The sequence below is a fragment of the Giraffa tippelskirchi genome, chromosome 1 (assembly GCF_054371585.1).
Source record: "Giraffa tippelskirchi isolate mGirTip1 chromosome 1, T2T-mGirTip1v1.2.pri, whole genome shotgun sequence".
Taxonomy (NCBI): Eukaryota; Metazoa; Chordata; class Mammalia; order Artiodactyla; family Giraffidae; genus Giraffa; species Giraffa tippelskirchi.
This window is the reverse complement of record NC_137275.1, coordinates 182850739-182864360: the sequence shown is the minus strand read 5'-3', so window position 1 is coordinate 182864360 and position 13622 is coordinate 182850739. Positions and strand designations below refer to the sequence as shown.

The 13622-nt window shown below is 48.1% G+C and overlaps 1 protein-coding gene across 1 annotated transcript; it reads left to right on the top strand.

Moving 5' to 3' along the window:
- Window positions 1–3993: 3993 nt before the first annotated feature.
- LOC145514546 (spermatogenesis-associated protein 31A6-like) lies at window positions 3994–11758 on the top strand. Its single transcript, XM_081512549.1, has 4 exons — window positions 3994–4275; window positions 5867–5924; window positions 6500–6560; window positions 6827–11758. Exons 1-4 carry the CDS (start codon window positions 4078–4080, stop codon window positions 11682–11684), a joined length of 5175 nt encoding a protein of 1724 aa, XP_081368675.1. The 5' UTR covers window positions 3994–4077; the 3' UTR covers window positions 11685–11758.
- Window positions 11759–13622: the final 1864 nt, after the last annotated feature.

The window sequence follows — 13622 nt, the reverse complement described above, 5'->3', positions numbered from 1 at the left end:
TCATCTATCTAATTTGTAGGCTTATTCGGCAAGCTGAGTAACAGGGAAAAATTGTATTTCTTAAGATTGAAAGAGGAGAAAAATAGACCAAAACTTATGAGCGAAGAGTCCTCACTAAAGAAAGGAGAGTTTACGACTTGGTGAAATGCTTATGATGCCAAATTCGGGAGGGAAAGAATATTTATTTGTAATTATTTGTAGGGTCGTAATTTGGTATGGTATTTCTCTACAGAGGTGCTACAGGCATTTTGAATAGACGCTGCTTCATTGGAGGGGTTGTTCCAGTATCCCTGTTCCTTGCCTATTAGTGTATCAGTTAACACTCAATAATCAAAGACAAACAACTAGGTCCCCAGAATTCTCACACCACACACACATAACACATGTATACCAAACTTCACATGCATACACACACACACACACAACAAATGTATACCACAGTTCACACACAGACACACACATGTGTGTGCGCACACACACACACACACACACACACACACACACACAGACTAGTTCCTCCTTGAGAACAGGGACCCTGTCTTTCTTGTTTTAACTTCCCAGGCCATGCCCCTGGCTGGGCCTGGCACCTGGTAGGTTTCCCACTACTACCCCCTGGTCCTTCTTCCCTAGACCTCCAGACTGATCTCAGCTCCCACCTCATATGCTCTATGTTACTCTCCATATAGCTGTCTGAGTATTTGCTTTAAAGCAGGAGTCATGCCAGTTCCCTGCTCATTACCCCCGTGCCTTCTCATTTTTACTTAAAATAAGGTATTTTTCTATTGCTGTTGTAAGGAATTACAACAAATATATAGGGGCTTATGGCTTCCCAGGTAGCTCAGTGGTAAAGAATCTGCCTGCCAACGCAGGAGACATGGGTTTGATCCCTGAGTTGGGAAGATCCCCTGGCGGAGGAAATGGCAACCCACTCCAGTATTCTTGCCTGGAAAATCCCATGGACAGAGGAGCCTGGCAGTCTACAGTCCATAGGGTCGCAAAGAGTCTGACACAACTTAGCAACTGAGAACAGCATAGTGGCTTATAAAAACATCCATTTGTAATCTCGGTTCTGTAAGTCGGAAGTCTGCAATTGTGTCAGATTTTTCTTTTAATTTCCTGTTTTATTGAAAAATAATTAATATACATCACTGTATATGTTTAAGGCATACAGAATGATGACTTTATTTACGTATGTTGTGAAATGACTACTGCAATTGGTTCAACTGACTTCCATTCTCACATACAATAAAAAGAAAAGAATTGAGAAAAAGAGCTTCTCCTAGTGATAAGAATTCTTAGGGTCTACCATCTTAAGAAGTTTCTTATGTATCATACAGCAGGGTGAGCTATAGTCATCATGTTGTATGTTACATCTCTAGTACTTGTTTATCTTATAACTGAAAGCTCGTACCTTTTCACTACCTTTCTACAATTGCTTCCCCCTCGAAACTCCACCGTTGCTAACCATGAGTCAGATCTCTTTTTCTATGAGTTTGGGTGTTTTTGTTCATATTTCTTTTAGATCTCACAAAAAGGTGAGATTGTATAGTCTTTGCCGTCTCTATCTGATTTATTTCACTTAGCATAATGTCTTCAAATTCTATCCACACTGTCACAAATAGTAGGCTTTCCTCATTTTTTTATGGCTGAATAATATTTTGTTTAATATATATGCCATAACTTCTTTATCCATTCATCCATCAGTGGACACTTAGGTTTTTTCCATGCCTCACCTATTGTTAAAACAATAATTTTTTTTGTAAATTAATTTATTTTCATTGGAAGCTGCTGACTTTACAATATTGTAGTGGTTTTTGCCATACATTGACATGAATCAGCCATGGGTACATATGCGCCCCCCATCCAGAACCCTCCTCCCACCTCCCTCCCCATCCCATCCCTCAGGGTCGTCCCAGTGCACCGGCCCTGAGTGCCCTGTCTCATGCATTGAACCTGGACTGGCGATCTATTTCACATATGGTAATATACATTTTTCAATGCTATTCTCTCAAATTATCCCACCCTCACCTTTTCCCACAGAGTCCAAAAGTCTGTTCTTTACATCTGTGTCTCTTTTGCTGTCTTGCATATAGGGTCATCATTACCATCTTTCTAAATTCCATATATATGTGTTAATATACTGCATTGGTGTTTTTATTTCTGACTTACTTCACTCTGTATAATCGACTCCAGTTTCATCCACCTCATTAGCACTAATTCAAATGCATTCTTTTTAATAGCTGAGTAATATTCCATTGTGTATATGTACCACAGCTTGCTTATCCATTCATCTGCCAATGGACATCTAGGTTGCTTCCAAGCCCTAGCTATTGTAAACAGTGCAATGAACATTGGGGAACAGGTGTCTCTAATTTTTAAAAATACATGTAACTGAGGAAGCACAAGCTGGAATCAAGATTGCCAGGAGAAATATCAATAACCTCAGATATGCAGATGACACCACTCTTATGGCAGAAAGTGAGGAAGAACTAAAGAGTCTCTCGATGAAAGTGAAAGAGGAAAGTGAAAAAGTTGGCTTAAAGCTCAACATTCAGAAATCAGAGATCATGGCATCTGGACCCATCGCTTCATGGGAAATAGATGGGGAAACAGTGGCAACAATGGCTGACTTTATTTTCCTGGGCTCCAAAATCACTGCAGATGGTGACTGCAGCCATGAAATTAAAAAATGCTTACTCCTTGGAAGGAAGGTTATGACCAACCTAGACAGCATATTAAAAAGCAGAGACAACTCAGCCATTAAAAAGAATACATTTGAATCAGTTCTAATGAGGTGGATGAAACTGGAGCCTATTATATAGAGTGAAGTAAGCCAGAAAGAAAAACACCAATACAGTATACTAACACACATGTATGGTATTTAGTCAATTGGTGAAGATAACCCTGTATGAGAGACATCAAAAGAGTCACAGAAAAATAGAACAGTATTATGGACTGTATGGGAGAGGGCAAGGGCAGGACGATATGGGAGAATGACATGGAAGCATGTAAATTAAAATATGTGAAACGAATCGCGAGTCCAGGTTCAATGCATGATACAGGGTGCTCGGGGCTGGTGCACCGGGAAGGCCCGCAGGGATGGGATGGGGAGGGAGGTGGAAGGGGGATTCTGGAAGGGGAAAACATGTATACCCATGGTGGATTCACGTCAGTGTATGGCAGAACAAATACAATATTGTAAAGATAAAAAATAGAAAATAAAATAATTTTAAAAAATTTAAAAAATACATAAATAAAAAGCAGAGACATTACTTTGCCAACAAATGTCCATCTAGTCAAGCCTATGGTTCTTCCAGTGGTCATGTATGGACGTGAGAGTTGGACTATAAAGAAAGCTGAGTGCCAAAGAATTGACGCTTTTGAACTGTGGTGTTGGAGAAGACTCTTGAGAGTCCCTTGGACTGCAAGAAGATCCAACCATTCCATCCTAAAGGAGATCAGTCCTGGGTGTTCATTGGAAGGACTGATGTTGAAGCTGAAACTCCAATACTTTGACCACCTCATGCAAAGAGTTGACTCATTGGAAAAGACCCTGATGCTGGGAAGGATTGGGGGCAGGAGGAGAAGAGGACGACAGAGGATGAGATGGCTGGATGGCATCACCGACTCGATGGACATGGGTTTGGGTAAACTCGGGGAGTTGGTGATGGACAGGGAGGCCTGGCGTGCTGCGATTCATGGGGTCGCAAGAGTCGGACACGACTGAGCAACTGAACTGAACTGAACAGGGAGAACTCCAGTTTTTTTAAAGTATTGATGGGACTCAAGCAATGATATCAAAGGCATGAGGAATTCTCTGAGCTCTAGGTGGAAAGAAGCAACACTTGACTAATGTCCCTAACAGGATGAGAAGGTAGGAGGGGAAGGCTCAGAGGAAGGGAAATGAATGAAGCTGTGGGGCCAGATGGTTAGGGAGGGGCTATAGTCTATCCTCCTCCTCTGCTACTCCCTTTTACCCCAAAGGCCCTTTGTGACCAGACCACATCTCTATGATGTGAGCATAGTACTTTAGTCCCCAAGTGCACACCCTGTGCTCAGTTGCCTGAGGGTAACAGTATGATTCAGATGAAGGAGAATCCTCTCTTTTCTCTGAAAAGCATTTTTGATAGCTGGCTGAACTCCAGCTCCCCTTTCTGGGCGATCGATACCATCCTCGCCTTTCTGTGTGGACTGGGGCTTTTTTTCCTGATCCTTCCCTACTTCGAGAATAACCCATTCTTTCCTCCGCCTAGGAAACATGGAAACATCAGGAAGGTAAGGAACCCTTGATCCAGACTCACAAGCATATAGAATCTTTTTTATTATTATTTCTACTTTTCTAAATCAACCAGAGATTCTTTTTTTTTTTTTTTTATAAATTTATTTATTTTAGTTGGGGGCTAATTACTTTACAATATTGTAATAGTTTTTGCCATACATTGACATGAATCAGCCATGGGTTTACATGTGTTCCCCTTCCTGGACCCCCCACCCACCTCCCTCCCCATCCCATCCTTCTGGATCATCCCATTGCCCCGGCCCTGAGCCCTTGTCACATGCATCGAACATGGAATGGTGTTCTGTTTCACATATGATAATATACATGTTTCAATGCTATTCTCCCAGAACGTCCCACCCTCACCTTCTGCCTCAGAGTCCATAAAATTGTTCCGTGCATCTGTGTCTCTTATTCTGTCTCGCATATAGGGTTATCGTTACCATCTTTCAAATTCCATATATATGCATTAGTATACTGTATTGTTGTTTTTCTTTCTGACTTACTTCACTCTGTATAATGGGCTCCAGTTTCATTCATCTCAGTAGAACCGATTCAAATGTATTCTTTTTAATGGCTGAGTAATATTCCATTGTGTATATGTACCACAGCTTCCTTATCCATTCGTCTGCTGATGGACATCTAGGTTGCTTCCATGTCCTGGCTATTGTAAACAGTGCTGCGATGAACATTGGGGTACACGCGTCTCTTTCAATTCTGGTTTCCTCGGTGTATATGCCCAGCAGTGGGATTGCTGGGTCATATGGCAGTTCTATTCCCAGTTTTTTAAGGAATCTCCACACTGTTCTCCATAGTGGCTGTACTAGTTTGCATTCCCACCAACAGTGTAAGAGGGTTCCCTTTTCTCCACACCCTCTCCAGCATTTATTGCTTGTAGACTTTTGGATAGCAGCCATTCTGACTGGTGTGAAATCAACCAGAGATTCTTAAGGTGGGAAAGAACAGGACATCTATTTTCAAGGAAGAATAGAACATTATGCCTTTAGGCACAAACCACGCTGGGCAGAAGATAGAGTGAACACTAGGATTTCTACCCAAAGATCTCAGATCAGTTGTCCAGGTGTGGTAGGGGCTCCAGGGCATGTCCAAACAAAGCGACAAAAGCTGAGGACTGGATACTTAGTTCAACCTCAGCCAGAGCGCAGGACTCTGAGCCCTAGTTCAGCAGCTATGAACAGCGTCTCAGGACTGATCTGCTGGCAGTGCTGAGAGCCTGAGAGCCTCAGAACAGGGGCTGGGGGACAGGGCTGGTATCAGGAAGCAGAAATCTACCTGATGGAACTCAGATTCACCCACAGTCTGAGAATCTGTGAATTTCTTGAGCAGAGGAACAGTGACGAAAGAAGTACAGAGTGCATCTCACATTGAAAGTCATCTTTTGTTCTTCAAAGAAGGAAAACAGAAAATATTTTATCCACTTTAAGAATGAGTGAAAGGAAAGAAAAATCACAGAGCTCTGTCACTGAAATGTAGATAGTCATATTATGTATGGACACTAGTGGCTGATGCTTGTCTAGCGAGAGGGGACTGAGATTTGTGTCTTAAGTCCTCATTTTCTCTCTCTCTCAGCTTCGAATGGAACGAAGGCGAAGAGGCAGGATCAGCAAGAGAAATAAAGCTTTGAAAGGTGAGTCCTGACATCCAGCTATGAGGGCCTAAAGTGCTAGTCTCTATCTCTTTGGCCATGGGGCTCAGTTGAACGGATTCTGAGGGGGGCCAGTGGCAGGACTCCTCCCTTGAGAAACAGAACCCCCAGGGAGGCTTGTGGGAAGTAGAGAAGAATCCAGATACTTCCCAGAACCAATGTGTAGAGTGAAGCTATGAGGGGCCTGGAAAAGACTCTGTACCAAAAGGGAATGTGGGGTGCATTGGACTAATAGCACCTGGACTGGGAAGTGAGCCTTCCAGGAAACGTAGGACACATGGTTTAACTTGGCTCACATTCAACTGCAAAGTGATGCCTGCACATTTCGCCTACAGGTAGGTTGTGAGGGCAGCAAGGAGTAAAGGATATGGAAAAAGTTTTAAGTGATAAACCATTTCACGAGCTTCACCATCACACTCAGGGATCATGTGGTGTTGGACACTGGTGCTTGGGCTCCACTATGCCAATGGTGTCCCCATAAAGAGAGTGCACTCAACTTCCTATAAGACCCCTAGGCTCCTATCTTCACCACCATGACCCAGTCTGCTGATTTCCAGCTTGCAGAGATTGCTTGGACGCACTGGAAGAGGTGTGGGACCTGACTTCACTTCTGCAAAGGTAGAGAATCTACCCTTTCTTTCTAGGTGATTCTTCCTCCTAGAGCCTATGGTGTGAACCCAGGGATACTGGCAGCCTGGGGCTGAGCTGGGAGGAGGAGTCCCGGGGCCGGGGTATGGCTAACATCCTGGGGTGAGGAGCAGCAGGAGTACTGTGAAGTCAGCACTGGGGCCTTGCAGGGCTATGGGGTGCAGATGTCCACCCCTGCCTGGCCTGTCTGGTCCTCCTGGCTCCTGGCTGAAGCTTGTTCTTCATGTCTCCTACAGACATCTGGGGAGGTTCCCTGGCAAGGGCAGCTTTCATCAGGTCTCATGTCAAGATTCACCTGGTGAGATTTGCAAAGCAGTGCCTGCTGGAGCCCACCAACCATGCAGGGAAGAGGCAGCTCCCACCACTTTCCCAGCTCCTCTGACCAAGCAGCCTCTACCTTGGGCTTCTACCATTTCTCCAGGCTCAGTTTCCACTTACTCAGAGTCATCCCTGAGTGCCTCTCCAACACCAGAGCCTTTATTTCCCCTGGACAGCCTCTCACCCTGGCCACTGGCTCCTTCCCCTTTCCCACCAAGCCCCCCTCATGCGAGAGCCTGCTCTCTACCTCCAGCACCCTGCTCTGCCCCACCACCATCAGGCTCCATGATGAGTCCCACTCAGGGTGACTCCACGGCACTCACACTGGGCACCATCCGACACAGGTCATCTCCACACTCCCCTTGGAGACCAGCCAACTCTGGGCTTGTCCATTCAAACAGTCCTGGATCAGCCCTGGCCTGGTGGCAGGAAGCAGACAAAGCCTGGAGCTTCTCCACCTCGACACACTTAGAGTCTCAGAAAGAAAGACTTCCCCTCTACCCACCAGAGGCCTCATTCTGGGGAAATCCCAGAAACAGGCAGGTAGAGGCTGGTAGCCTCGCTTTTGTCAACCCTGATGTCAAGGAGCTGCTGGAGATACTAATCACCAAGAGAGTGGTACTGAAGTTTTCGAAGGAGAAAGAAGAGGAGGAGACAGGCTACCACCTGAATTCTTTGGGGAAGAGGATCGAATCACTGAGTCACAAACAGGACAGCTTGGGTCACCAACACTTCTGGCACATAAAAGGCAAACTTGAACAGCTCTTTGGTGCCGAGAAGCCCCGATATCCTGACTCTTTGGGGGACCATCTACTGAAGACAAGCAGCCAGCTCTTCTGGGGTCTCCCCTTTCTGCACAGTGAGTCTCTCGTAGCTGCTGTCACAGTACCTGGGTCAGCTCTAGAGTTATGCCCTGTCTTATTTAATCATTGCTCTAAAGCCAAACCATTCCAAATTCCACCTAAAGTAACTTCACCACTGTCATTGGCCAAGCACTTGACCCACACTGTAGCCCAGGCTCAACCTCAATCCTTGACTCCAACCATGCCCCAGTTGCAGCCATCACCTCTGGGTCACATGGAGATGCAGGCCCAACCCCTCCCTTTGACTTCAATGATGCCCCAATGTCAACCATCATCTGAGGCTTCCATGGAGACCCAGCCCAGCTCCAAAATCTTGGCTTCAACCATGCTTCATTCTCAAACACCACCTCGGGCTCGCATGGAGACACATGCCCGACCCCTAGCCTTGACTCCAACCATGCCCCAATGTCAACCATCATCTGATGTTTCCATGGAGACCCAGCCCAGCTCCAAAAGCTTGGCTTCAACCATGCCACACTCGCAACAAGCAGCTCGGGCTCACATGGAGTCCCAGGCCCGACCGCAATTCTTGGCTCCAACCATACCTCACTTTCAGCCACCACCTCAGACTCACATGGAGAACCAGGCCCGCCCCCAACCCTGGACTCCAACCACGCCCCAACGTCAACCACCGCCTCGAGCTCACGTGGAGACCCAGGTCCGATCTCAACCCTTGGCTCAAACCATGCCTCATTTTCAACCACCACCGCGGGCTCACATGGAGACCCAGGTTCCAACCCTACTCCAGACTCCATCCAGGTCCCAGTGTCAACCACCACAATCTCGAGCTCACATGGAGACTCAGAACCAACCCCTACCTTGGACTCCAAATATGCCCCAGTTTCAACCACCTGTTTGGGTTCACATGGAGACCCAGGCCCGACTGGTACCATGGACTGCAACCATGCCTCAATGTCCACCACCATCTGAGGTTTCCATGGAGATCCAGGATAACCAACAACCCTCAACTCCAACCATGCCCCAGTTTCAACAACCTCCTTGGGCTCACGTGGAGATCCAGGCCCAACCCCAATCCTTGACTCCAATCATACCCCGATATCATCCACGACCTCAGGCTCAGTTAAAAACCACTGTCCATCTATTACCCTCTCTCCTAGTCCAGTCATCATCTTCTCAATACCGGATTGGCTCCTTTGAAACATCTTGCCCTACAGTCCAAAATAACGCACCATCTTTCAGTTCAAAAGCAATTGAAAACCTCGAATGTCACTTTTGGAAAAAACAACTAGAAAGAGGGATAACTCTACCCTCTTTGGTTAAAAATTGTCAGCAAGTCTTTAGCCAGGTCACTCCCAACCTCCCCCAGGAGACCAGGCCTTCCCAGGCCCACAGGTCGTCCCAGACCCACAGTGCTGTCTCCATCCTTCCTGAGTATTTGATCAGCCCTGAGGTTCGGGAGAAACTGGAGCACCACATTTCCGAAAGGTTCATGCAGCAACAGGGGGGCCTGCCCTGCAGAATCCAAGTATCTCAGAAACTGATGCAGCCTCAGGATCAATACCCAAAGCCTAGTCAGGCACAGGGCAGGGAGGAGCCCTTCGGATCCTCTGCAGGCCTAGGCCAAAGCAGCCAGGATGCACAGAAGATGAGGTCCAAGTTCCCAGCACAAATCCTACCAGGGACACACTTGTGCCATGATGTGGGGCAGAATATGGGGAGGATCCTAAAAGATCTGCACATGTTCTCAGCCAACCCTCCAGTGGAGGATCCAAGAGCAAAACCTGAGTCAGAAAGCGAGTTGAGCCCAGACAAGAAGCATCCAGAAGTCTCAAGAGTCCTTATAGAGAGGAAGGCAGAGCAAATCCATGAAAGTGAAATCCCTGTGAATGTCTATCATTCGAGGCTTGCTGACAGCCTTGTTTTAGACATTCTGGGAGAGACAAATGCTCCCATGAAGACAGAAAATCCACAGTCCTCTCAGGATGGGAAAGCCTCCACGATCACCTCCCATGAGTCTCTTGTCCTCAGTCCGTATACCGAGCAAGAGCTGGAAGCAGCTATAACAAGGTTTCGGGTGAGGCACAGGTGGAGCCTACTCTTCAAGGTCCTCAAGTTCATATTTTGCTTGAAGTTGAAAAAGGCTCGAGGGCCCACATTGAAGGAAACCTGTGAGTTTGGGGACCGTTCAACAGCCCTATTAGCCCAGGGCTTGGGAAAACCTCCCCAGCCCCATGCAGGGGAGAAACTGATAACAACAGAGGCAGTTGCCCCACTGGAGAGTCCCCTCCCTGTCCCCTCAGAGGCGACTGAAGAAACCCGGGGGGATCTGGGAGGACCCACACCTGATGACACCCATAAGCCCTCAGATGTCCCTCTGACTGGACAGGAAGACAAGCCATCTTCTCAGGCCCCCACATACAAGTCTGTGGGCAGAATGTGGCACAGTGAGTCTGTTCGGGAGACTGAGCAAGGCAGCCTGGAGACAAGTCCAAGTCCAGCAATGGCCTGGAATGAGCCACAGAAGGGAACTGGGGGGCAGGCCTCCCCAGAATCTTGCTCTAATGTGATAGTTGTGGACCTTGATGAATGTTCCCCATCTTCCGGGGCCCAAGAGGTTGTGGAGGGAGACTCTGCTGGGAAAGGCACCAGGGAACCTAGTCAGCAGGTCAAATCCCTACCGATTAATATGGATTTCAGGAGATCACGATCTCCAGGGTCCAATAAAAGCCCCTCACTGGATACAAAATCTGTTGCCTCAAATACAGATCTACTCTTTGAGACACAGTTTCATAAGCTTGAATTCCAAGGGTTCACTGACCAGCAGCATCAGGCTCAAGGCCGAGTCACCAGTGTGCTCCTTCAAGACTGTGAAACTGGTGTACTTCTTCAAGACTGTGCCACTGATACGCTCCTCAAAGACTGTCACTCGAATATGTTTCTTGTCGCAAACATCTTGGCTTCTCAGGAATCTCTGTCCTATTCTCAGATGTTATCCCGTGGAGACACATCCAATTCCCAAAAATTCTATGATTCTACACCAAGTGAAGGGAGCAGCCAGGGGCAGAAGGTGGGCATAAGGCGACAGCTCAAATATAAGAGGCAGGGCAAGAAGTCTGTCCCCAAAGATGGGAGAGAGAAATATACAAGGCCCAAATTAAGACAGATTAAAAAAGGACTGGCAGAACAGAGGGCTTACCAACCCCAAGGGATGAGCCAACCTGGCCAGACAAAAGAATCAACAGAATCCCTAAGAAGCAAGTTTCGACATTTAATCCTAAAGAAGGGACAGGTTCCCTCAGAAAGCCACTTCAAAAAAAGGATTAAGCTCTTTCTGCAGTGGATTTTCCCCAATAAATACAAAGAACCAGAAGAGCCCCTGCAAAAAGGCAAGCCTGAAACAGCTACTGTCCAGAGCCCAGAATCAATCAAAAGCAAATTGACCATGGACAGCAGTGCTATTGAGGCTCAGATTCTCATGACAGCTGTTGGACAGATCCTAAAGAAGATGGTGCTTCACTATGGACCTCATGCCTCGGAGTTAAATTGGTACAAAGCAGAATTACAGGACCCATTAGGTCCACATTACTGCCACCATAGAATCCTCTCCTACCAAGAACAAAGGAGAATGCGGAGAGATACACCCCCTTATCACCAAGCTGCCCCGATGGGCCATAGCTCTCCAAATAAGAGTAAGTGGACAAGTCCCAGGAACAGCAAGTGGGCCTTCTCACCCAGAGAGTCAGGTTCCCCTCCAGGCAGAGCCTGCCAACATGGATCAAGAGTGACAAGGGTCCCAGGCCATTCCCTCCGCTGTCTAAGGCACGGTCTCCTTCAGAAATACACCTCTTCTGGTGAAGTGGAACATGCTTTTCACAGCATTTCAGAGAGGAAAACTCTTCTACAAGAAAAAAATGCATACCGTGCAGATAAATACATTTTTCTGTCATGTTAGCACATCTTCTGTGTGCTAAAGGCTTCTTCCTACCAGAAATTTTCTTTCAGAAAATAAATGGTTTTTTCCCATGAGCAGGGGTAGTAGCCTGTCTGTACCTGAGGGGGATGGAAGGGATCAGGGTCCGCTCTTCCAGTGCCTGCTTTGACTTCCAGATGGGATGGGGCCATGGAGGGAGGTTGACCCCAGCATGCGTACTCAGCCTCACCCCAATTCCCTAACTGCACCTTCAGTTTCCCTGATACCAGCATGACAGAAACAAGCAACAGCATTTAGAACATGTCACAGTGAACTAAACCTAAAGACCTCCCCCTTCTCAGGATCTTGCTCAGTTCTATCCTACTCTCTCTCCACCTGGACATTGTGCAGCTGGTAGGGGATGTGTGCTCAGAAGCTGAAATTTCCCTCAGGCTCAGGAAGTGTCAGGGACAAACTCACATGTCAGAATGAGGAGGCGAGTCCAGAGGTGGGACAAACCTCATCCCCATGTCACAGTGGGATAGACGACGCTGCCCTGGAAGGCCCTTTCTCTCCCAGATGTAGCTGGAACAAGATAGGCCAGGTTTGTCACCCTCCCTCTGCCTTTCTCGTGCTCTGAAGCAGCAGCAAGAATGAGGACCACACACTCCCAGCTCTGAGAGTGTGCAGTGTGGCGCATGGAGGCCTCTGAGGGCTGGTCCCACCCTGCCCTTGAGGAGAGGACAGCCCTGCTCACAGCGCCCACCTCCCCCAGTGAATGAGCATGGTCGTGACTGTGTTTGTAGGCACCTCATGGTCTGAGGGGGGGACGCTGTGCCCCTAGGATGGGATGCAGGGGAAGGATGTTAGTGGCAGAGGCACCCATAGACGGTGCATTTACCAAGGAGCATTGGTGTCCCACCACCGTCTACAGGACCAGAGGAAAGAAGTTAGGGGCCTGGTGGCTCATGGTTGCCTCACTCCAGAGTCTCCGCTCTGCTCTAGTTCCCTGAGCCCAGACGGAGGGAGGGCACCTGGAGGCTCTCAACAGAGACAAGAGCAGTTCTCTAGAACTATTCAGGGCTGTGTCATAGTCACTACAGCAGTGGAGAGACCAGCTCCAGGAGGGGCCTCTGATCCAGGTGACAGCTCCAATGGCCCTGCCCCCAGCCCTGTTAGGACCCCCACACACGGGACCAGGTCCAGGTCTGCATTGCACCGTGCACAGGTCTGCTTGTGCTGAGGGGTCTACCTGGAGCCAGGTCTTGCCTCTGGGCCCCATCCCTCAGGGTGTGCACAGCATTGCGGGCTCAGACAGGGTCTAAGGGAGCGGCTGGGACCCAGGGCACAGAGTAGCCTCCAGAGCTCGGAGGAAAGGGAGGCACCAAGCAGAAACTCTGAGCCTGGGTGCTGCCTGGTCCTCTCAGAGGCATCCAGAGGTGAGTGCTGAGGGTAGGGGGAGCTCACCCTGAAGACACCTGTGAGGAAAAGCGACACAGAGAGACACCAACAGAACAGCAAGAAACTACAAAGGGAAAATCCCTGTGCCCTTCTCTTGCTGTAAGGGGGCAGAGCAGTCAGCAATGGAGGTCCCCTCACTAAGAGTCTCCACACAGAGACCTCCCACACACGCACTCGGAGAAATCTCACCCAGAACCGCTCAGAGCATGCCACAGAGACCTCTCTGTGAGACCTCCCAAGCACACACCTCACAGGTGTTCTTTAGGATCTGAGTATCCACCCACTGACAGGTCCTTCATGGTGGGTCTGATGTCAGATACCAAACTGGCAGCACAGGAGAAGGACCAGTGATGGTGCCCAGCCCTGACCCCTGCTCCCAGAAGACATCCAGACATTGTCAGCATTATCCTAAATGGTGTTCTCTGCTTGGGGAAATGCTCATGCCTTCTGTCCTTTGTAACCATTGCCTCTGAACAGAAGAGTCACAGTGTTCCACGTGAAGACCTGCAAAGTCTTTCC

Coding starts and splice junctions, on each gene's coding strand:
- LOC145514546 (XM_081512549.1), top strand. CDS start 4,078: ATGATTCAGATGAAGGAGAATCCTCTCTTTTCTCTGAAAAGCATTTTT. Junction 4,276..5,866: donor AACATGGAAACATCAGGAAG/GTAAGGAACCCT, acceptor TCTCTCTCTCAG/CTTCGAATGGAACGAAGGCG. Junction 6,561..6,826: donor CTGACTTCACTTCTGCAAAG/GTAGAGAATCTA, acceptor TGTCTCCTACAG/ACATCTGGGGAGGTTCCCTG.